General features: G+C 32.9%; 1 protein-coding gene across 3 annotated transcripts in view; it reads right to left on the bottom strand.

Annotated features, from left to right (window-relative positions):
• Positions 1 to 7,887: 7,887 nt before the first annotated feature.
• ARL13B (ADP ribosylation factor like GTPase 13B) overlaps positions 7,888 to 22,862 on the bottom strand; it is a 64,389-nt gene continuing 49,414 nt past the window's right edge. Inside the window, exons 6-10 of one of the 3 annotated variants that reach the window (XM_044666930.1) lie at positions 21,567 to 21,675; positions 19,383 to 19,629; positions 14,178 to 14,297; positions 13,379 to 13,460; positions 7,888 to 7,983 (exon numbers count right to left, since the gene is read on the bottom strand). In XM_044666930.1, coding sequence (XP_044522865.1) covers positions 7,932 to 7,983; positions 13,379 to 13,460; positions 14,178 to 14,297; positions 19,383 to 19,629; positions 21,567 to 21,675 — 610 coding nt within the window. In that variant the 3' untranslated portion in view covers positions 7,888 to 7,931. The remainder of the gene's footprint in view (positions 7,984 to 13,378; positions 13,461 to 14,177; positions 14,298 to 19,382; positions 19,630 to 21,566; positions 21,676 to 22,862) is intronic. The other 2 variants (XM_044666929.1, XM_044666931.1) reach the window with 2 other exon arrangements.

The following is a 22,862-nucleotide window of genomic DNA, read 5'->3' as shown; positions in this document are numbered from 1 at the left end:
GTGCATTGGTTAGGGTAAACTGCTTCACCAGACAGAAACTACTGCTTACATAGTCCCACTTCCTTTTGCCCAAGCCACGCCTTGTTCCGCCCCCTTTCCAAGTCTCGCGCTCTTCCTCCGCCCCATCTCACACGATGTAAAGCCTCCTCAGCATTCAAATCCTTCGTGGTGGCCTCCAAATCCCGCGATATTCTTATATCTTCCTAAGAATGTGCCTTCACGTCATCACGCCTCGCCACAGATTAAAAAGTTTGTAAACCGTGCGAAAAACAGTCCTAGATTTTATTGAGAGAGCTGTGTTGAAGACCTCTAAGAGAGACAACCGGGCATTCCAAGATCTTCAGATTTCCAGCTTCTGTGGCCGCTCTCGGTTAAGTCTCTGATCTCGACTATTACTCGGATGATAGAAAACGTTGCTTTCGATGGAGAAGCGAATTCTAATTCTAATTCTGTTAAATTCTCCCTTTATTTTCTATAAATATTTCCCTCTGGAGGGCGAAGCGGTCATTTGTAACAAACCTTTATGAGCTCTAGTGCTGGAGGTGACAACTGTAATATTAAGAATGGGACGCAGTTCCCGTCTAAAGGAACCTCACCATCAGCCTACTCAAAAAGTGAGGAGAAAGCAAATAAAAATCAATGTGTCTGAAACAGAACTCATTACATTTTCCCATTCATCATCAGTTTCATGCTCAAAGGAGTAACACCCAGTAGCAACTACAAGCTCAGGGGAGTAATTCTGATAGCAGTTATGGCCCATTAAAGTCTAGATGGTGAGTTGACTCGGCTGATTGATTGAATGAATAATCATTTATTAAACAGTATGTGCAAGGCATTCTGCTAATGCTGGCAATACAAAGAGTTGTCAGCCGTTTTTCTCAAGAACCTCTTATTTTAATGGGGAAGACAATCTGGAAGGTTCAGTTACGGGGCCTTTTAGAATGCACCATTGAGGCACACGGCAATTCAGATTCTTTTGTTGTAGGACCGGGGAGAGATGTTTATTTCGGATATTGAACATCTGAACATTTTTTTCTTTAGTAGCCCTGACTGGTTTAGAGCGTAGGGTGTCCGTAGGATTTACTCCCTTATATGATAAGAGCCTAGGCTGGAAAATTGAAAAACACTGAAGATGTAAGTTACCGCTCCATATATGTGCCCTGGCCACCCACACCTTACACAAGCATACATCCTTGTCACAAACGTTCCTTATAGTCTCCAAACCAGATTTTGCTCTGTGCTACTCCAAGTACATTCCTTAAGTATGTGTCCAATCTTCTCTTAAAAAAAAAGTAAATAGTGAGGGGTGGTGAGTTAGGATTTCAGACAGTTGAAGAACCACGGAGTAACTAAAATATAAAATACTTACAAGTAACAAATGGGATGGATCAGGGAAGCATTCAGTTTCTGTAGCACCCTCTGCAGTCACTGTTAAAAACATTTTTCTCTCTTCAAACCCCAACACCACTCCCATCTCCCTCATTCTCCACAGGTAATAGCTTCCTGAGTTCGTTCATCCATCATAACCATCACCATATTTTCCTTGATCATACATCCTCTATACAGCAAAACTTTTTATCTTCATTGTTTTTCATTGCTGAAGAAGCATCCAAATGGAGATATATGTTTCCTAAAGCACCTCAATCTCCCTAAAAACCTGCCTTTTACATTCTCTCTGGTTTCAGAAAATAGAGGCCCCTCCTTTGCTAAAGCTAACCCTTTCATCTGTGCCTTTGTTTCCATTCCTTCTCTCTTTTCTAGGACCTTGGCTCTATCACTCACTTTATCTTCAAATTCTTATGGACTCCCGTGTGCTACCCCTAAACTCAAGATAAGTATCCAAATCTTTTTTCTTTCACTGATGAGTCCTACGAAGAGTACATTCCTCAATCTGTTACAACCTGGTTATGATCCTCACTGAAAATAATCTCTAGGATCTTTACCAATCTCTTTGTCAAATACAATATTCCTAACTTTCTAAATCTCCATCTTTAACTTTTTATGAATCACTTGACATTGAATACCCTTCTTCATTCTATCTCCTTGGGTAAAATCATTGTATTTGATTCTACAATCTAACTACTTTTTTCATTTTTCTCTTAGATGGGGTGTTCAATAATTCAACTTTTCTTCTCCTTAAATGGTGGAAAGAGGCTTATATAAAATGCTGTCCTTAGCCCTTTTACTGATCCCATCTACTACCATGAACATTATCATCTTGATTTAGACAATGCTAATATCTTTAGCTCCAGTCTTGACCCTGTTGAAGTCTGGCCCATAGATGTCTTCTGGATACAAAACAAAGGCAAAAGTGGGACTGATTGGTAAAACAAAAAAATAATGATCATGCTTCCTTCATCTATTCCACTTTGATTTCCTTGTTAACAATGAAACAATATGACCAAACTGAATTAATCTTCCCTCCAAAATTTGTCCCTCTGTCTCCTCTAACTTCTGTTCATGGTATTACCATTAACTAAACTGAAAACATCCAAGTCATCATTCTTCCTTTACTGATTTCCAAATAGTTGACAAGTCCTAGTTCAGTGATTCCCAAAGTGGGCGCCACCGCCCCCTGGTGGGTGCTGCAGTGATCCAGGGGGGAGCAGTGATGGCCACAGGTGCCTTTGGGGGCAGTGAATAACTGTAAGGGAGCAGTGATAGTATGTGACAGGGGGCGCTAAATAATATTTTTTCTGGAAAGGGGGCGATAGGCCAAAAAAGTTTGGGAACCACTGTCCTAGTTGAATCTACCACTATAAATCTCCTGCAGCAGCCTTGTACTCTATATGTACACTACTATTACATTCATTCAAGTCTTCTTTACCTCTCAGAACATTATTGTAATAGCCATCTAACTGGTCTACTTATTTCTAAAATTATTATAGCAGCTAATCTTTACTTAGTATCTTCTACATGCCGGGTACCCTGCTAAGCACTTTACAAATACTGTCTCATTTGATCTTCACAATGACACAAGGAGGTAGGTACCATTATTATCCCCACTTTACAGATGAGGAAACTGAGGCAAAACTTGCTCAATGGTACACAGCTAGCAAGTATCTGATGCCAGGTTTGAATTCAGGTATCCCTGACTCCAGGTTCAGCATTCTATCCACTCTGCCATATGTAAATGCCAAAATAGCCTTTTACATATATAATTCTGCTCATTTTACAGTTCTGCACAAAAAAAAACATTCAACGATTCCATGTTGCCCAGAGGATAAAATACAAATCTTTTGCTGTGAAGTTTAAATCTCTCCACCATCTCTAAATCAATTTAATAGCTTTATTTCACACTACTACTATTACTACTACTACTCTTCTCTATGTTTTAAAATGCGTAACTAAATATACTAAGATTTGCCCCCTTCCTGGCTGCTTGTATTTGAACTTGTTAACCATCCCTAGGTGAGGGGGATTTTCACTCTGTGCATATTGTGGATGAGTTCTATTTTGGATATATTGTTGTTGGGTAATTTGTTGTGTATCATTTTCCTCATTTGGAATATAATTTCTATAATTATTTCTATTATAATTTTCATTGTTATTTCTGAAATTACCATTGATATTATGACTATTTCTAAAATCCATGTTATTGAATACCTGATTCCAGTTTCTGCAATTTAACATTAAGTGGCCTTTTCTTCTAAATAAATATTTTGGAGGTTTATTGTGGATTCTTGCAAAGGTGGCGCTTGAGTCACTCCATGACCTTTTCTTTCCAATTTTTCTTTGAAAATTTTATTTTTTCCCCTTAATTCCATTGACTCCCTGTCTTCATTTTTTCTCTGGTGGTTTCCTATTCCTATCCCTCTCTTCACAGGGGCCAATCACAGTTTCCAAATTGTCCAGCCCTGCCCAGGGGCAGTGTCTATGGGACTGACTTGTCACCTCTAAAGGTGTTAACTTTCCTCCTAGGATTCACACATTTCTGAGTTGTCACCCAGTTTGGATTCACACATTTCTGAGTTATTACCCAGTTTAGCAGTGGGTTGCAGACTTCCACCTACCTTTAACTTACTGTTAAGTAAGGATGTCTTCCTTTTGGAGGTGTAAACTACTGTAGTAAACTACCCTTACTTTAGGGTTAAGTATGGGTGTATTGCTTTTGTTAATACAAAAGTAGAAAAAGGAGAGTTAATCCTGTTCTCACAATCTAGTAAGGTACTAAAGTAGAGGTATTTAAGTTATTGTTAACTAAAGTGTTAACTCCAACTAGGCAAAGAGAATAAAGGATTACCTTTTCACAAGTATAAACTCAGAATAGACAAAGAGAACCAAAAATTTCCTTTCACACTAGAACATTCCTTCTCTTTCTTCAATACTGTAGCATAGAATTCAAAGAAAAACTGAATAACATTCAGTGATTAAAAAAAGGTATCACAGCTGGAGCAATGTCTTATGAACTATATACATATTTATGTGGTTGAGAAAATAAAATGTAGTTTATGTATGTAAAAATAAATTTAACATAGTTAAATGATAACTCAAGACTATAAAGCTTATCCTAAAATAAAGTCATTTGGTAAATATTTCTCTTTTTGAGGAAGTAAACAAAAACTCCATGAATTTCAAAACATGATATTAGAACAGAAAAAAATTGTGTCTTTAAGAGAAATTATATTACTGATGCTTTTCTGATACTATGTGGTATTTAAAGTTACTATAAGTATTCTCACATGAATTTTGAACTTATTGACTATTACCATTTTAAATTTTCATGATTCAATGCTTTAGTGTAAAGCACTGAGAGACCTAATCTTGGAAGTTTCTACTATATTTGTATTTATGAGCAAATAAAGGGAGTCCTCCCAAATTCACAGTAATACTTTGTAATGTATTGTATGATTCATTTATCAGAGATAAATTTAATTAAAACTAAAGCCAACAATAATTAAGAGGTCAAGAGCTAATTTTATTATGTTTTTTTTAAATAGAAAATAATGTTAAATAGAAGTATCTGGTATTTGAGGTGTTCATTGTATTGATGTTAAATTTTCTCATATTTAAAGGTTCTTTGCCAATGCAAATTTGACACAGTGCAAATGCTCCAACATCTTTTTTCAATAAATATGATATCATAAAGCATTTCCAAACAGGTTGATTATATTTCTGGAGTTTGAAATAAAGGAAATGCTATGGAACATGGAGCACAATAACCAGTTGGGAAAACTGTTGTCAAACAGAATCACTAAAGAATCATTTCAAATACAAAACAGAATGTTTTCTAATTAGGATGTTTACTCTATGAACTGGCTAAAATATCATTTAAAATTTTTAAGTAAATTCCTTCTTTCCTTTAAAAAGTAATTAAAAACTTTTAAGTATCTTTAAGATGATTTGTAAAGTGTGGCAAGAACATCACAGTTCATTAATATACCTTTAGCCACATACAAAACCCTAACTTTGAATTCTTTTAGAATCCTAAAATGTGATACCTTTTCCAAATGCCCATAAAATAGCTTACCTTTTTTCTCTATAACTTTATAAACAGAGGTCTAAGAAATCTTTTAAAATAGCACAATAAATAGTGAAAAAAGGATACTAATTTAAACCAAAATATGTCTTAAATAGAGTTCATTGCCAAAAAAAGCAAAGTTTTCAAACCAAAGGAGGGGAAAAAAAACAGAAACAACAAATTGATAAAAATTGCTTTATTATGAGAATACAAAATTCATGGTAGGACAATAAATCAAGCATTTCATTATTACAAACTAGTTACATTTACAAAATGTCTTTTAAAATATCTTGTGAGTTTGGAGAACAAATTATGCCAGTTCTGTTTAATTTTATGATCATTTTTTCCTTTACATTTTCTAAAGGACTCCCAGAAACCAAGAGATAAAGCATTGGGTTCTGGGTTGCATGATAAAAATTAAATTTAAATAAAACTGAAGGAGCTAAAAGCTGAGAAAAACAATATATAAAGTAAAATACAAGTTCAATTTAAAAACAACATGGATGTGTGCATTATTTTTGTGAATATACAAACATATACAAACATATAAGCCAAGTCTAACCATTGAAAATTTCAAACTCTACAAATTCAACTCATAACTGTATCATGTCTTGTTAGACTTGGAACTTGCTATGCAAATACTGAAAGAAAAGACTTTTTCCTCAATAAGTATGGTAATACATTGATGACTGTTTAAAAGCAAACAAGTAAACATCCCCATAAAGTTCTTCAAAGTCAGGACTAGAGTTCCATGGAACTAAATCCATGACAATTCAAGGGATTAAATGAAATGGTAGTTAAAATGTGATACACCATTAATTATAATGTTAAAAGTAAAATTACTTCTGCTTTAGAAATACTAATATTTTTATATCAGATAAATAGCATGTTTCTATGTTTCTGCCTTGTATAGAAACTATTGAACTTTGAGTATTCTAAAAAAGTCTTAGGTTTATAAATATGGCTATACATTTAATTAACAATAAAGTTGTTAAAATATATCAGTAAAATACATAACTGAATTATGTCATGTGTATGATAGTTGTACATATAATCATACAAAAATATCTAACTTAAAATAAGCTACATTGTATTATTTTTAATCTGAAAAAATTTATATTATTTCTATTGTCTATGAAATACTATTTAAAGAACATAGTAATCCACAAACATTTTTTTGTTTTTTTATTGCTCCAAATTTTCTTAGTGTCACAACTACTACTTAGTTATAAGACAGATTTTTGGAAGCTGCATTAACTTTTTTGTGCAATTAAGGTACTGCTCAGTAAGTTTAAAAAACTGTACTGTACTCAGACACTTCCTAGCTGTGTGACTCTGGGCAAGTCACTTAATTCCCATTGCCTACCCCTTACCACTCTTCTGCCTTAGAACCAATACACAGTAGTAATTCTAAGACGGAATATAAGGGTTTAAAAAAAAAACTGTACTGAAAAAGTTATTTGAAACCTGAAAGTGATGGTATAGATTTTAAAGGATTCAAGGTATTACCAAACTATGATCATTGGGGATTCTTTAAATTGCTTCCCATATAAGAATATAATTTTAAAAGGCATGGGCCAATAAAATATTTCAAATCTCTTTCATTTATTGAATCCATACAAAAGAGTTAAAAAAAGAAACCTGAAAATTCTCCTTGGGTAATCTACTTTTTTAGTATAATTTGGTATAGAATAAATTTTAGGTTTCTATTATAAGAAATATAATATTATATTATAGAAAGAAATATAATATTATAAGAAATATAATATAAAATAAAATAAATCAAGGCAAATAGAGAGGGATACTTTAAGAATAATGCATGATTCTTACAAAGTTATATGAATATATGCTACCTCTACAGTGATGTTGGTCAAAATGAATCTATTCCACCAAAAACAATTTCGATATAAACCATGAAACAGAAAATGGCAAAAAAATTATACTTAATGTTAGAAACAATTTTTTAGAAAAAATATAAAAATATAGTTTAAAATTTTAGTTTGTAATTCCCAGAATTTACAGACGTATCTTACAAAAATGTTTAACATGTAAAATATACAAATACTACTTATTAAACAGAATATTAAAGTGTCTCAAGTCCAATTGCTTTTTGCCTGTAGTTGTTTTCCTTCAGGACTATTCCCATAAATGTTCAATGGAAACTGAACGGTCAACATTTTATGCTATATTGTTTTCAAAAGTTTTAAGTATATCATTTTATACCTTTGCTTCTGTAAATGATGAAGAGCAGGTATAAAGAAAAATTGATGCATTATATCCTATGAAACTAATTAGATTTCCTGGAAGAAATTTCAATGAACCCAAAAAATATCCACAGATAAAACAAGCTCAGGATATTTTCTTCTTTGAAAAAATAAATTATCCTTATTATTTAGTCATTAACAATTTGTCATTTCTGAAAAAGTCCACATGAGAATCAACTATGAGTGAAGCATATCATGGGTATTCACTACTGGGTTTCTGATTCATCAATGGTGGCAAAGGTTTTTTTCCATGGAAATCTATATAAAAAGAAAACAAGACAGAATTAATTCAAATTTATTACATTGACACCCATTTTCTACATAACATTCCTTACAAAAGCCAGGCAACTCTAGGCTTGGGGGGACAAAGTGGACGGGGGGGGGGTTGAGAAAAAATTCAACACATTCTTCTAGGATGTTTTTACCAAAACAAAACAAATTTCAACCACTGGAATAAAAGCCTAATAACTCTTACACTCTGGTATAAGTTTTGTTTGGATTTTATTTATAGCATCCTTTTGATGGTATATAATATAAGGTATATAATAATCCTGATTTTATTTCAAAGATGAATTCATATCCTAGTAAATTAACTTAATAAATCAATCTACATAGGATACATTATCTTCTCTTGAATTATAGTAACCATGTAAGATGGTCTAGGTGTTACCTTTTTATAACTGACGTAACAGTAAAACTTGCTTTTTTTAGGGAATTCATAGGTGAAGAACAGATTAATAACTATCAATTCTCTCAACTGCTCCAAAGTTACTCTCTAATACTGCCTCAGATATTTTGTTGCTCATTCGAGATAAAAAAGGAACACATTTTGAACTTCATAATTCAACCTTACTCCTTTACTAAAAAATGATTTTTAAATGACTGCATACTGATGGAAAAAGTGACTCCTGTTTCAGTTCAAAAGTTCCACCTTACAAGATATTTACTACATTCACAAAAAATGAGTCTATTAAAAATTTATCAAGTAAAAATCTACCCAAAGCCATTGTCTTAAAATAGTAAAACTGAAGAAACATTAGATAGCTTAAATTAATTTGGTCCTCCTTTTACTGGTCTTTTGAATCTAAAATGAACAACAAATCTATAATAAATACATCTACTTACTATAAAAAATACTACTTAATGTAAACATAATTAATATATAAATATAATATTACTTTATGCATAATCACCATTAGACTAAAGATAAATTAAAATTTACTCTAATACTTTTTGTTTTTAGACATTCCAAGATCAAGCAATCTACAAGCTTTTTAAAGCATATAACATGTATCAGGCACTGGAGAAACAAGTACAAAGAAGAAAAAAATCCTTATTCATAAAGAATCAATTTCAAATTTGTGGTCCCCTTTTTAGTATGTAAGCAAAATGGAAAACACTATCTTTTTCCAAGTGACTTTCTATGAAGCCAAATGTAGATGCTTTCTTTGTTAGAAAATGAAAATTATTTAACTTTTTGCTTTAAAATTAGACTATAGGAAGTTTATAATACTTATTTGCAATAAGCAGTTTCTTTAAGTTACTTGATAGTATCTGCTATCTGTTCTCTTCAGTCTTTTTTTTTATTACTGATTGTTCTATTTTTGTTTTATGTGAAAACCTGTAAGCACCAGTTGTAATTCCTAAGTAAAACAAAATGGTGACTTATGAATTACATACACATTTATACATTACTCTGATAGAAATTATAATATCAGGGAATATGAAATTTAAAGATACAACTTAATTAAAGGTGTTAGTATTTCATTAATATATATTCTATCTTCTCTATTTATGAAGTATGACAACAAAATATTTTAGTTTTTTCATTTGGCATTCATGAGAGGCAGAATCTACATAAAATACTGACAGATCATAAATGGTATAATTAGTAATTTCTCAGGATAAATTACTCAAATTTTAGAACATACACAAATATATTTACATGTATGCATTTATTCGTAGGAAAAGAATCAAGTTAATGAGAAATAAAGTCAAAATGGGCTAGTTACACTATTATCAAGGTAAATGGCTAATATCAAGCCTCAATTAAGAAATTTCCTTGAACATTGTTTTATAAAATGACCATAGGAAATTGGGGATATGCCAAATGACAAACTAAATATTCCTTACTATCTTTTTTGTAAAGCTCTGTCTTTAATTTTTCCAGTTAGAATTCAATTCAGCTTCTCTTACAAAGGAATGTGTGTAAAAAGATTGAAACTTAAATTCATATTTTGGTGGTTATTTCTTAATTTATAAGTGCTGTATTTTCCCCCACAACCAGACACAGAGTTGACTTTAGAAGCATGCAATAAATAGACTTAGGAAATTTAACTATTTAAACAGTACTCAGATTAATACATGCAAGTACATGCACATATGCAAATTACAATGATGTGATGAACAGAAATCTGTGGAAACTGAAAGATAAATGTTTAAATTTTTCAAAGCAAAAATTTTTGTTTGGAGTTATTTTGTTTTTCTAAACTCAAATTTTAACAATACACTTGAAATTAAAAGTGACATTATGGTGTCTTTAAAACCTAAATATAAAAAATAATACTATTTTCTTGGTGTATCTCTGCTTAAAACAACAATAAAAAAAACCTCAAGGGGAAGAGATTTTTACTTCACTAAATAATTATATGATACAAGTGTATCATATTTTCTATCTTAAATGAACATGTTACTATTTTTGAATTTCTGGTTCTTATTTATTCAGAAATATATACTACTAGTTCAACTCAGTACTTCAGATAAATTCTAAAACTGAAATAAAGGAAAATTCCTTTAATTTGTGACTTCACTAGATGTACAAATCTAAATGTTCTTAAAATGGTTATTTTAAATCAAAATGAAGGGAAAGCTTTGGTCTTTAAAAAATTAAGGTTTATAGTTCTTTAATTCATATCAATGATTCTGAAAAAAAAAATTGAAAGGTTAAACACCAACTGGTAATCTGTTTGAAATGGCTGGAATGGCAAGACAATTCCCTATTTTTAAGATATTTTTCGTATTTTTATGTCATTTCAAATTTGCCAAAAAAAAATCAGACATCTTTGTAATAAAGAAAAATTGATATCTGTACTCATAGATTTTTCATAAAACCAGAACAAGGAGTTGAACGCTCGAATCAAACAATAGTGACATGCTTCCACAAAAGCACATTTCCAGTACTTCATCATGTGTAGTAGCCTTGGGTTCAAAATTCAATTAACAAACATTAAGTGACCAACAAAGTGTCCTCTGTATATTTGTTAAGCTCATTCAAGATTTTTTTATACAAAGCATTGTGCCAGATGCAAGAAGACAAAGACAAAAATTAAACAGTTCCTGACTTCAAAGAGATTATAGTCTAGGTGTATAAACTGACAGGTTTGACCATACTGGCAAGGCTTTGAGTATGAAACTAATATAAAGTGGTAGTAGGCCAGTCACTGGATATAAATGCTATGGTAACTCAGGAAACAGTGGAAAATAAAAAAATCGAACTTGTCCCCTTATACTTCTGTAGTAATAGTAACTGTGGAAAAGATAGCTGAAGTTATTATGAATCCTGTCTTTTTTAGACACTAAATGTGAAATCCTTATTCAGGTGACCATTCAACACAGTACTAAAGAAAATGAACCATACTGACAAAAATTTTAATTTTTACTATGAATAAAACTAGATGGGAGAATGGCAAACAGTATTTCCTATGTCTGCCATAGTGGACATCCAGGATATAATTCAAATTAAAAAATGGATTCTTTATTGAAGGAAAGGTTATTGTTTTCAGATGATGTGCTGATTACTTCAATCTTTTGAATAATATAGAGCCTCCTGAATAAGATATCCTATCCACAACTATACAAATGAGCTTGGCTCCCTAATTCATGCAAGAAAAATTAAATAATACAAGAATATTCATTGTCCAAATTAAGATATCCTGAATAAAATCAGAGGAGAGTTAAGAATTAGATCAGAGGGGAAATGTAAGTATGATTGCTTTTAGTAAGTTGTGTGATGTTTCCCAATAATCCTAAACTGCAACCTAAAACAAAAATCCATTTTCTTAACCATCAATAATCAGGAGTAATCTTCCTACGACACTACATTAGTTGCTAAATCATTCACTACTACTACAAATAATATTTTGGATGGCCCAGAGGACAAAAGAACCAATTAATCTCCAAATTCATTTTTCTCTTTCCAGACTATCTTTCTCTAATTTATTTTCATATAGCTGCCCAAGCAATCATAGGTTTTAACATTAATTTCCAGGCTCAAAAATCTTCTGTCTTCTAAGATAAAATATAAATTCTAGTAACATTTAAAACCATTTCGAGTCTAACTCAGGCCTATCTTGCCAGATTTATTTCACACAATTCCCCTTCCTCATATACCATGCCCCATTCATTCAAATTGGTCTATTTCTTGCTTCCAGGCCTTCGTAGTCTGAATGCTGTGAACTGATGCTCTGTCCCCTAACTTCTACCTGTATGAATCTTTACTTTCCTTTTTAGGCTCTATACTCCCATGTTGTTAGTATTCATTCCCTACTCATTCTGTATTTACTTATCTATGCATAATATATTGTGAGCTCTTTGAGGGAAGAGTTTATTTTTCATTTTTGTCTTTGTATTCTGGTGACTAGCAAATTGCATAAAACATAGATGTTTAATAAATCCTTGTATATGGTGGGCACACATAAGCTACAGAATGATTTTGATGCAAAAAAAAAAAAGTACAAAAATAGTATCGAGGAGATGTATGACCAGAAAAGCATATAAGCCTGACTCATAGACTGTGTTGAAAGCTTACACTTAGTGCCCAAGTTTAAAGATCCTAGAAAAAGAAATATTGACTGCACTCTGTGAAAGATTTATGGGAGGACACTGAAAAAAATCTCATAGAATAAAAAAATGTATTAGTACTGAAGTATGAAAAGGATAATTATTTAGACCATTCAAAAAGTAATTTTACCTGAAGAAACAGCACTGGTTCAAGAAACAAAGTATTTTTTATTTAAATAGTGTGGTAGATACATGATCAATCTCTATGCCATTCTCTTTTTAAAATTTCACACTACAGTTTTAAGCTCTAGTCATTTCCTGATTTATATCTGGCAAGCCTTCATTTTTAAGTTAATTTCACAAAATGTTGTATCTTATATGGCATTCAATTTAGTGGTTATAGGAAGATCATAAAAAGATCCTTTTTTAGACCTTCAGAGTTTAATCTTTAATTCTTCCAACTTCTTTTTACTAGAACTTTATATTAATATTTGTATTAAAGATCCTTATTTACAAAAGAAGAGTCATGTGGCAGTTATTTAGCATATAAAGAAAAACGAGATTTTTTTGGTTTTGTCATTAAATAAGGTCTTATTTTCCATTTTAAACACTTAAAGACTTTATTCTTTTTCTTTGCCATCATTATTGGAATATTTATGATTGGCAAATGATAACTAAAATATTTTTTACAATTGCACTTTAATAAACTTATAAAGACTCCAAATATTCTTAAAAGGGGGAAAAATAAAAAATTAAAAATTTTTGGAAATCATAAGAAAACAGATTTTAAAAAATAAAATAAAAATATTCGTTTGTTGGCTTGATATATGCAAAAATGGATGGAAGGAATAGAGATGAGACATCAGATAATGACCTTTTTGATTTACCATTATGACGTATTTCACCAAGAGGTTCAGCTTTTGGAAGTCTAGTGATTCTGGGGGTTCCCCAGCCAACTGAAGGAAAACAAAAACATTCAAAAATATCACAATGTTGTCAAAGTTGTGGGTCTGCTGTGACTGTCCTTGTTTCATTAGAATTAATAAATGTAAGGGCCAAATAAAAAATAATGATCATTCTAGATATCTTTATATTTCTTTTAAATGTTTTCTAGTAGTATTTTTAATTAAAGGCACTTATGTTCATCATATATATCAAATTTTATTACATATTATAATAAAGGGGAAACCACAGCATTAATAAGAAATAGCTTTTAAATTTAACTAAAGAGTACTAATAAAAAGTCAAAGGAAATCTACACTTAAGAGTTTAATAATTTTGGAATCACAGTAATACTATAAATTAAGAATCAGATACTTTCAGTAGTTGCTTAAAAAATATCATAAAAAAAATGTCAAAACTATACATGCATGTCTACCTAACTGAGCTATAATGTACGAGTGTGAGAAACAGTATTGTAAGGAATCTCAATTCACCAATTTATCATTTTATATAGCAATCTGTGTACAGACCTTTAAAAGAGAACATGGGGGAAAAACACACAAAGTTATTTTCCTACTCTCAGTATGAGCATAAAGATTGTGTCCAAGGGTTACCATGACTGACACTTTATGGACAAAGGTGAAAACCTGCTAATTCTGGACTTAGAAATTGTTAAAAAATGTTTTGGTAAAACAAAACAAAACAAAAAAACATTTTTTCCAGGTACTCACCAGGTGTTTTAGCTGGGGATGTTCTTGGAGTCCTTGGTTTAGATTCCTCTGTATTAATTGGTACTATCATGTTACTACTTCTTTTAAACCTGAGCCTCTTATTTTTCTTTCTATTTAGACCTAGAAGGGGTATAAATATCATGTGAAAAATAAATTAACTGACGCGTTATGACAAAAATTATTACATTATATGAAGATGAGTAGCTTTTTAGAAGTCCAAGTTATTAATATTCTTCCTCTATCTTATTCTTATACATCATCAGGATGAGGAGGTAGCCTCAAAATTATTAAAACATAATTCAGATTCTACTAGGTCCTACTAATCTAGAAAAGTTTTAGTTCAGTGCTTAAGAGGCTTCCTATCTCTGAAGTCTACCCTACTAAGTTTGGAAAGGTTCTTTGTCAAAGAATTGTATACCAGCCAACCATTCTGGATGGCAATTTGGAACTATGCCTAAAAGGGAACTAAAAGACTATCTACCCTTTGATCCAGCCATACCACTTCTGGGTTTATACCCCCAAAGAGATCATAAGGAAAAAAGACAAGTACAAAAATATTTATAGCCTCATCACTCTTTGTAGTAGCAAAAAACTGGAAAACAAGGATATGTCTTTCAATTAGGGAATAGCTGAACAAATTGTGGAATATGCTGACAATGGAATACTATTGTGCTCAAAGGAATAATGAACTGGAGGAATTCCATTTGAATTGGAATGACCTCCAGGAATTGATGCAGAGTGAAAGGAGAAGAACTAGGAGAACATTATGCACAGAGACTGATACACTGTGGTAAAATCGAATGTAATGGGCTTCTGTACTAGCAGCAATTCTGAGGGATTTATGGAAAAGAATGCTACCCACATTCAGAGGAAGAACTACAGAAGTGGAAACACAAAAGAAAAACAACTGCTTGAACACATGGGTTGATGCGAATATGATTTGGGATGTAGACTCTAAACGACTACCCCAGTACAACTATCAATAATAATATGGAAATAGGACTTGATCAAGGACACATGTAAAACCCAGTGGAAATGCTCATTGGCTACGGGGGGTGGGGTGGAGGTGGGGGAACATGAATCATCTAACCATGGAAAATTTTTCTAAAAAAAAAACACAAGAATTGGATACCAGGTGATGAATTTAAATTTGGACATTGTAGTTCACTAAGGTACAGGAGGATTTCGATCTATTATGGTAGATGTTATCAGCCCCAAATCTACCCCTGACTGGCAGCTCCCTAACGTCTTCTTAGGTTAAGCATGACAAGTCTAATGCCTATCCTACACAAAATTTTTTTCAAATTTTTGAGAACAGAGATCATACAATTCTTCTCATATCTTCTCTTGTCTAAGCTAACCATTCAATGGACTTCTGTGTGATGAGATTTTAGGACTTCTCATTTTTATGGCTGCCTTACAAGGAACAATGCTCCAATTTTTAAAATGTAGCATCAGAAAGTTAGCATACACCTGTAATCCCATCTAGGGAAGGTGGTGAGCATGGATGGAAGAGAGCTGAGGCTGTGGAGCTCTTAAGTGTGGGAGTTCTAAGCTACAGTGGGGTATGCCAATCAAGTGTTCAGACTCTTTAGCATTAATAAGAGGGGTGTCACCAGGCTGCATGAAGGATAAACTGGCCCAGATTGGAAAGAGAGCAGATCAAAGATCTCCTGCTAAATTATCAGAGGGATCCAACCTATGAATAGTCCCTGTGCTTCTTGACTAGGTAAGATAGGGAGACTCAGACTCAGTCTTTTAAAACAAAAATGAAATTCAGAATTGGATGATATTTAAAATTTAGTCTAACTAGAATAGTGAACTGCCCCTTGTTATGAATATTATGCTTTTATGATGCAGCCTAAAACATTCTTATCTTTTTTGGTGTGACTACTAACTCATACTAAGCTCAGTCTACCTAAAGCCCCAAGGTATTTAATAAAACCAAACAAAAATGCCCTTAAACTCTTCACCTTACTTATTTTTTGAATCCAAGAATAATAAGTCTTTCCAGTCATACTTGTTGAAAATATTGTCTTATCAGATTTTCCCATGCTTGTTAGTTTACTGAGATCATTATGGATCTATTTTATAATATTAGCTTCAGGTTATTCACACATGATAAGCATTCCGTCTATGTCTTTATGTCCTTAAATGGTGAATTGACAAGGCTAAGGGCAGAGCACTGGGGCATTCTTGACTGGAGACAACCTTCCAGGCTTGTATTAATCCTCAAACAATATCTTTGATTTGACATTTCAAAAAGTTCTGAATTCACACAATCACACACTACCACAGCAAATTCAGATCTCTATCTTCAACAAGGATATTATGAAAGAATATGAAAGCAGCCTTGCTAAAAAAAACCCAGGTGTACAGTGTGGGACGTTCCCAATCTACCAATCCAGTAATTGTTAAAAAAATGAAATGAAGTTCAAGTGACAGTCCACAATTTATCACCAGCTTGGCAAGATTTACCGGAGCTCATGTTCAACTGGCATAGTCTATCTAAGTTCATAATCACCTAAATACAATGAGACATTCAAAATAGCATAAGTGATTTCTAACTAATTAGAAACATTTCCACAAATATAGTAGAATACAAAATTCTTTCTGCAAAATGTGAACTGTTAAGTAGTATACTCTGTGCCAATGATGTCAAAGTCAAATAGAAAAAGATTCCTGCATTTCTAGTGGTCTTCTATTTGTTTCTCATGGTGTTATATTTTTATTTATCTTATTAAACATTCCCCAATTATATTTCAATTTTGTTTGCCACAATGCAGGCCACAAGTTTGACATGTCTGCTCTATGCCATCTCTTCTCAACATGCTCAAAACCAAACTTGTCTTTCAAAAACTACTCATCTATCTCTATTCAAGGGCACCACCATCTCTTCTGGTCAAGAAGGTCTGCAACCTTAGTGTCATCCTTGACATCCCTTGCCTTTATATATCCAACTGGTTATCAGATATGTCAGTTCTACCACTATAGTATCTCTCATATATGTTCTTTTCTTTCAATTTACACCCTAGTCCTGGCACTAACTTTTGCTTGCAAAAGCATTAAGTCTTTCCAACTCTTCTCCCCCTTTCCAATTCATCTTCTATATAGCTGCCAAAGTCACCTATTCAATAAATTCCAAAGTCTTCTGTTTGACATTTAAAGCTCTACACAACTTGCTCACAACCACAATCAAGGCAGCTTATTATGTTAACTGCTTTCATGTACTCTAAAGTCCAGTTGGTTCTTAATGTTCTCCACACATAATAATCCATTTTCCATCTCTATGCCTTTGTACAAGCTGTCCTCCATGCATGGAATGAACTCTTTCTTCATCTGCACTTCTTAAAATCCCTAGTTTCCCTCAGAACTTGGCTAAAGTAATACTTTCTATATAAAACCTTTCCTCTTCTCTCCAACTGATAGTGCCCCTTCCTCACTTGCCTTGTCCCTTCCAAATGTCTCCCATGATGTAATGTAAACTCTATGAGGGCAGAGACATTTCAGTTTTTTGTATGTCCTATTGCCCAGCATGGTATTTTTTGCATAGTAGTTGCTTAACAAATATTTTTTGCTTGACTAATGGAATGAGTTAATGAAGTTTTGAGAATTTATTTAAGCATTATCAATTTCCTTGACATTCTTAATACTATGAAGCCACACCATTAACTAGGAAAGGAACTGTTTCTGAAACAGCACGATTGATTTATCATGTTAGACAAACCAACAACTAATTCAAAAAGAAAATTTTAAAGCCAGTCATTTTAGCATTATATAAAAGGGGGTGGGGGAAGCTAGTTCACTTTTCATCTAGGCTATGTCCAATAACATTAAATATGCCTGGGGGCAGCTGGGTAGCCCAGTGGATTGAGAGCCAGACCTAGAGACAGGAGGTCCTAGGTTCAAATCTGACCTCAGACACTAGCTGTGTGACCCTGGGCAAGTCACTTAACCCCCAATGTCTAGCCCTTACCATTCTTCTGCCTTGGAGCCAATACACAGTATTGACTCCAAAATGAAAGGTAAGAGTTTAAAACAAAACAAAACATTAAATATACCTAATTATGAGAATGCCTTTGAAATGCAGGTTTTATTATTACCAAGGAGGAAAAGTAAGCCAAAAGATTAAAAAACAGTTAACGAAAAGGATGAATGCTTGAGGATTCCTGAAAACCCACTGTACTCTATCTTCATGAAAACAAATGTAAGAATGGAAATATTAAATGTAATATTTTCTGTATTAATGTAAAAGTTCCACTAAAAATTACAGTAATTTTTAAAAAACTACATATATATATATATATATATATAAAACTACATATATGCTTAGCCAGGAGAAGACTTCTCTTAAAGTTCTCTTCATGTATTATTTGAAAGGCTACTACATAAGGGATTAGAATTGATTACTTGGCCACAGAAAATACAAACAATGGATAAAAGTTAAAAAGAACCAAATTCTGGAATTAAGGAAGAACTTCCTTCAAATGAGAATCTTTCAAAAAAGGAATAATGTGTTCCTCATTAGTAAAGGTGTTCATATGGAAGCTGGATTAAAACGTGTTGGGGATGTGGTAGAACTAGTTCCTCCTGTTCAAGAATTATTAGTACAGATAAACTAGGAATGCCTTCCACTTCTGAAATTCAAGAATTTTATGATCCCTATACATAATTGAATATTACAGTTATCTTGACATATATAAGATGTTCTGTTATGACAGGGAGAGTCTTTTTTTTTTTTTAACTTTTACCTTTTGTCTTAGAATTTATACTGAGTAAAGGTTCCAAGGCAGAAGAGCAGTAAGGGTTAGGGCAATTAGGGTTAAGTGACTTGCCCAGCATCACACAGCTGGAAAGTGTCTGAGGCCAAATTTGAGCCCAGAACCTTATGATTCCAGGCCTAGCATTCTATCCACTCTGCTACCTACTGCCCCTAGGGATAATATTTTGACAAAATTTTAGCTTCCCTAAACCTAGTCCAATACTCTATGCATAGAAGACAATCATTAAGCTTTTGTGAAATTAATTCAAATTAAATCAATTATGAATTAAATGAAAAAAATTAAGTGTCAAGTAATATACAAAGATCTAAACAGTTTGAAGAAAAGCCTTGGGAAGAAAAATGAAATATGAAAACATAAGACAAATTTGTTTAGACGTATTATGGTTCTTATTTCATAACACAAACAGTAAGTACTCTTTCACCTGAGTCACCAGAGTCAAGAATTTCAGAAGGTTGTTGGTCTGTCACATCTTTCTTCTCCAACTGCGGTGTTAATGCCTCCTTACAAGTGTCTATTAATCCAATATCATTGTGTTTTTGGATGCTGGAGCTGATATGGCTCTGGGTCTCCATTTGTTCCTGTTCTGTGCTAGGCTTTTTCAGAGGAATGCTGCCCCTATCTTTTCCCATCATCTGCCTCTTTTTCTCTTTTTCAATTTTTTTTTCATTCTAACAAAAACAAAGCATAGCATCTTTACTATCACAATGTGTTTAATGTAGTTCCAAAAACTTAAAGCAGGATCTTGAAATAACCATTGAGAAGAAAAGTAAAATTGGAGCCTTTTAAAAATGTTAACATTTTAACAAGAAAGTAAAAAAACAAGACTCCACACATTGTTACAATATAACCCAAGAAAGTAAACATAAAATTATTAAAAGTATTTTTTCTTTCACAAAACAGTTTTGAAAGAACATTAGATTTTTTAATAAGTGATTTTTTTAAAGCAAGGTTTTTTTTTTTATTCACACATCATAAAAATATAACATGGACTGCTTCAATTGAATAAGGAAAGAATTTGGAAGGTTTACAACCTAAAAATAAGGTATACATGGTTTCCCTTTTAAATGTATGATCTAATAAGAAATGTTATTATAAACACACAATGTGTAATTCTACCCTATCAATGTTCATTCTGAATTTTTAAAAGAGCTTAGTTCACCATATTCTCAAATAATGTTTCACTTCTTTATACCGTGTGGTAGATGTAGCACGTTTTGTAGAAAGGGTCATCATGATGGTCTATTTGTATGGATTGGCAGATTGCTTTATAACATCATTTACCAAAACAAATCGTACCATTTACAAACTACTCACACAAACAAATTTCAGTAACAAGGTACAGAATGCTTTAATATGTTCCTTCTGTATATTTTCTAATAAACATAAAGATGAACATAATACTTAATAGAAATTGGGATACATGATATATATTATTTTACTTATAATTTACAAATTAAGAACATTAAAGAAAATGTAACTAGAGCAACCAGAAAAAAATAAATGCTCTGGTATCTGAACAACTGAATATTCTAGGTAACTAAGGAAACTAAGATATATAAACTTCTTTTCTAAACTGCCTTCGCATTTCAGCAATAGCAACTACTGAGGAAAATCAATCAGTACTTGTTGCCCAATCAGAAACTGTAATGAAGCAATGAGGAAGATTTTAGCAGACAATCTGCACAAGCAGAAGCAACAACTTAGCTAGATGAGTAATCTACCTAGAAACAGAAAACTCTTCTCTCTCACTGTGTCTCTCTCTCCTCTCTCTCCCCTCTCTCCCCTCTCTCCCTCCCTCTTCCTCTCTCCTTTTCTCCCATTCTTCTCTCATACACAGAGACACACAACACCACTTCTGACTAAGAATGAAATCTAAAAATTAATTTTGGTAAAAATTTAATATAACTAATTATATTTACATGAGGCTATTCGGACACAGTATTTATAATAATTTAGAACATATACTCAGAAAGAGGTCAGAAAACAGTTTTTACAGAGTCTAAAGTGCATCTATATACTATAACAATGAGAATATAGTATAGCAAGGCAGAGGGAAGGAAGAGAACTCAGAGTTCCTGAATAACATATTCTGAAATGAAAGAAACAATGGCAATGGCTCATATTCATTATGTTCATTCCTTCATTATGTTTCACCTAATTCCCATTTCTTTCTGACAACTATCCTTTCTACATTCATGGGGAGAGATTCTGGACTTGTAACTTATTTCACTGTTACATGGATCTCCCACTGAGTAAGGAACTACTGCCTATGCAGGACAGCTCCTTCTCTGTAACTTAGAATCCCCTTCAAAGTTGCCTACATGATATGAAGTTGACTTGCCCAGAATCACAGTGTTAGTACGTGACAGACAAAACTTGAAATCTAGGTCTTCCTGGCTTTTAGACCAGCTTTTTATTAACATTACACCACACCATCTCCAGGACCAGGGGAGAAAATCAGATTGGTTATTCATCCACCAGATACATCATGTATCTTTTAGTAACTATTTAGTAACTATTTCTCTGGCTTTCCTTTCACATTTCTCCCACTGCTTGTGGACTTTTATGGTTTAAAAACAAAAATTGCATTTGTCATCATCCATACCTCCTTGATTACTGCATTTATGGGCTTAAAGGGGTTGACAACTGGCTCAGCATCTGCTTCAGATTCATTATGTTTGGCATATGCCTCAAGCTCTTTCTTCTTTCGTTCTCTATTAGATGAAAAAAAACAAAAAGAAATCTCTCACCAAAAAGTCTTAACTTATGCTAAGTAATTTCTAAAGAAGCTAAATTTTTTTTAAATGCAAACAATTTACCATAAAAGTTATATGTAATTGACCTCTGCTAAGTCCCTTTCAGGACTTCAAACATTACTAGACTCAACCATGAGATATTCTTGTATATGATTATTTCTCACTTGTTTTCTTGCCTTTTCCTAGGCCCATGTTGGTGAACTTATTAAGGTGGGCATGCTGGAGGGGGCTGCTCCGCTCCCCCTCTCAATGAGCTTGAGGACATTCCTTACTTCCCCCACCCCTCTGCCCAGCAGCCCAATGGGAGTACTTCCTCCCTCCCCTGACTGGGGTAAGGCAGGGAGGGGGGGGCTCACACTGCTGCATGAGGATTTTAGTTTGGGCACTGAGTCTCTAAAAACATTTGCCATCACTGGCCTAGGTTGTCCCCTAGGCTTAAATACATCTCCCTCTTCACTTCTGCCATTCAGAACCTCAGGTTTCCTTTTTAGTTAAGCTCAAATGATAACTTCTATGTGAAGTATTTTCTGATTCCCTTAACTGCTAGTATTCTACTAAAATTACTTAGTGTATGACATGTGTATACTGACTTATACTTGTACATGCTGTTTCCCTCAATAGAATCTAAGTTCCTTGAAAATGTAAGGGATTGTTTTGGTTTTGTCCTTTTGTCCCAGCACCTACTATAGAGCCTAAACTAGATTATTAACAAACATTTGTTGATGGGCTGATCAACCTCAACAAGATCATAGGTTTTTTAAAAAGCATTATTTATTCCAAATGACAATGATTTTTGTTTACCATTTTCCCCAGTGTTAAAAAAAAAGTCTGCATTAGCACTATAACCAGTGTTACAGAAAATGCAAAGAACATTTTCTCCCAAATCTTTATCTTCTTCTTTATGATAGCTGATTTTTTTGACATCCTAGATGACTGCCTTTTTCTTGAATATATTTATGTAAAAATAGAGAGCATCCGTACCTATAGGCAGAATTTGCTTACATACTTAAATAACAGAAAATATAAGGAGAAAAAGATACATCATTAGAACTCATGTTTAAACCACTACATAATTGTACTCCTGCACAACAGTAAAAGGACCTATATGTCATGTAAATAAAATAAAGCAACACTCCAGAAAACTA

Source organism: Gracilinanus agilis, chromosome 3, assembly GCF_016433145.1.
Source record: "Gracilinanus agilis isolate LMUSP501 chromosome 3, AgileGrace, whole genome shotgun sequence".
NCBI lineage: Eukaryota > Metazoa > Chordata > Mammalia > Didelphimorphia > Didelphidae > Gracilinanus > Gracilinanus agilis.
Note: the sequence above shows the minus strand (reverse complement) of the source record. Positions and strands in the feature narration are given on the sequence as shown.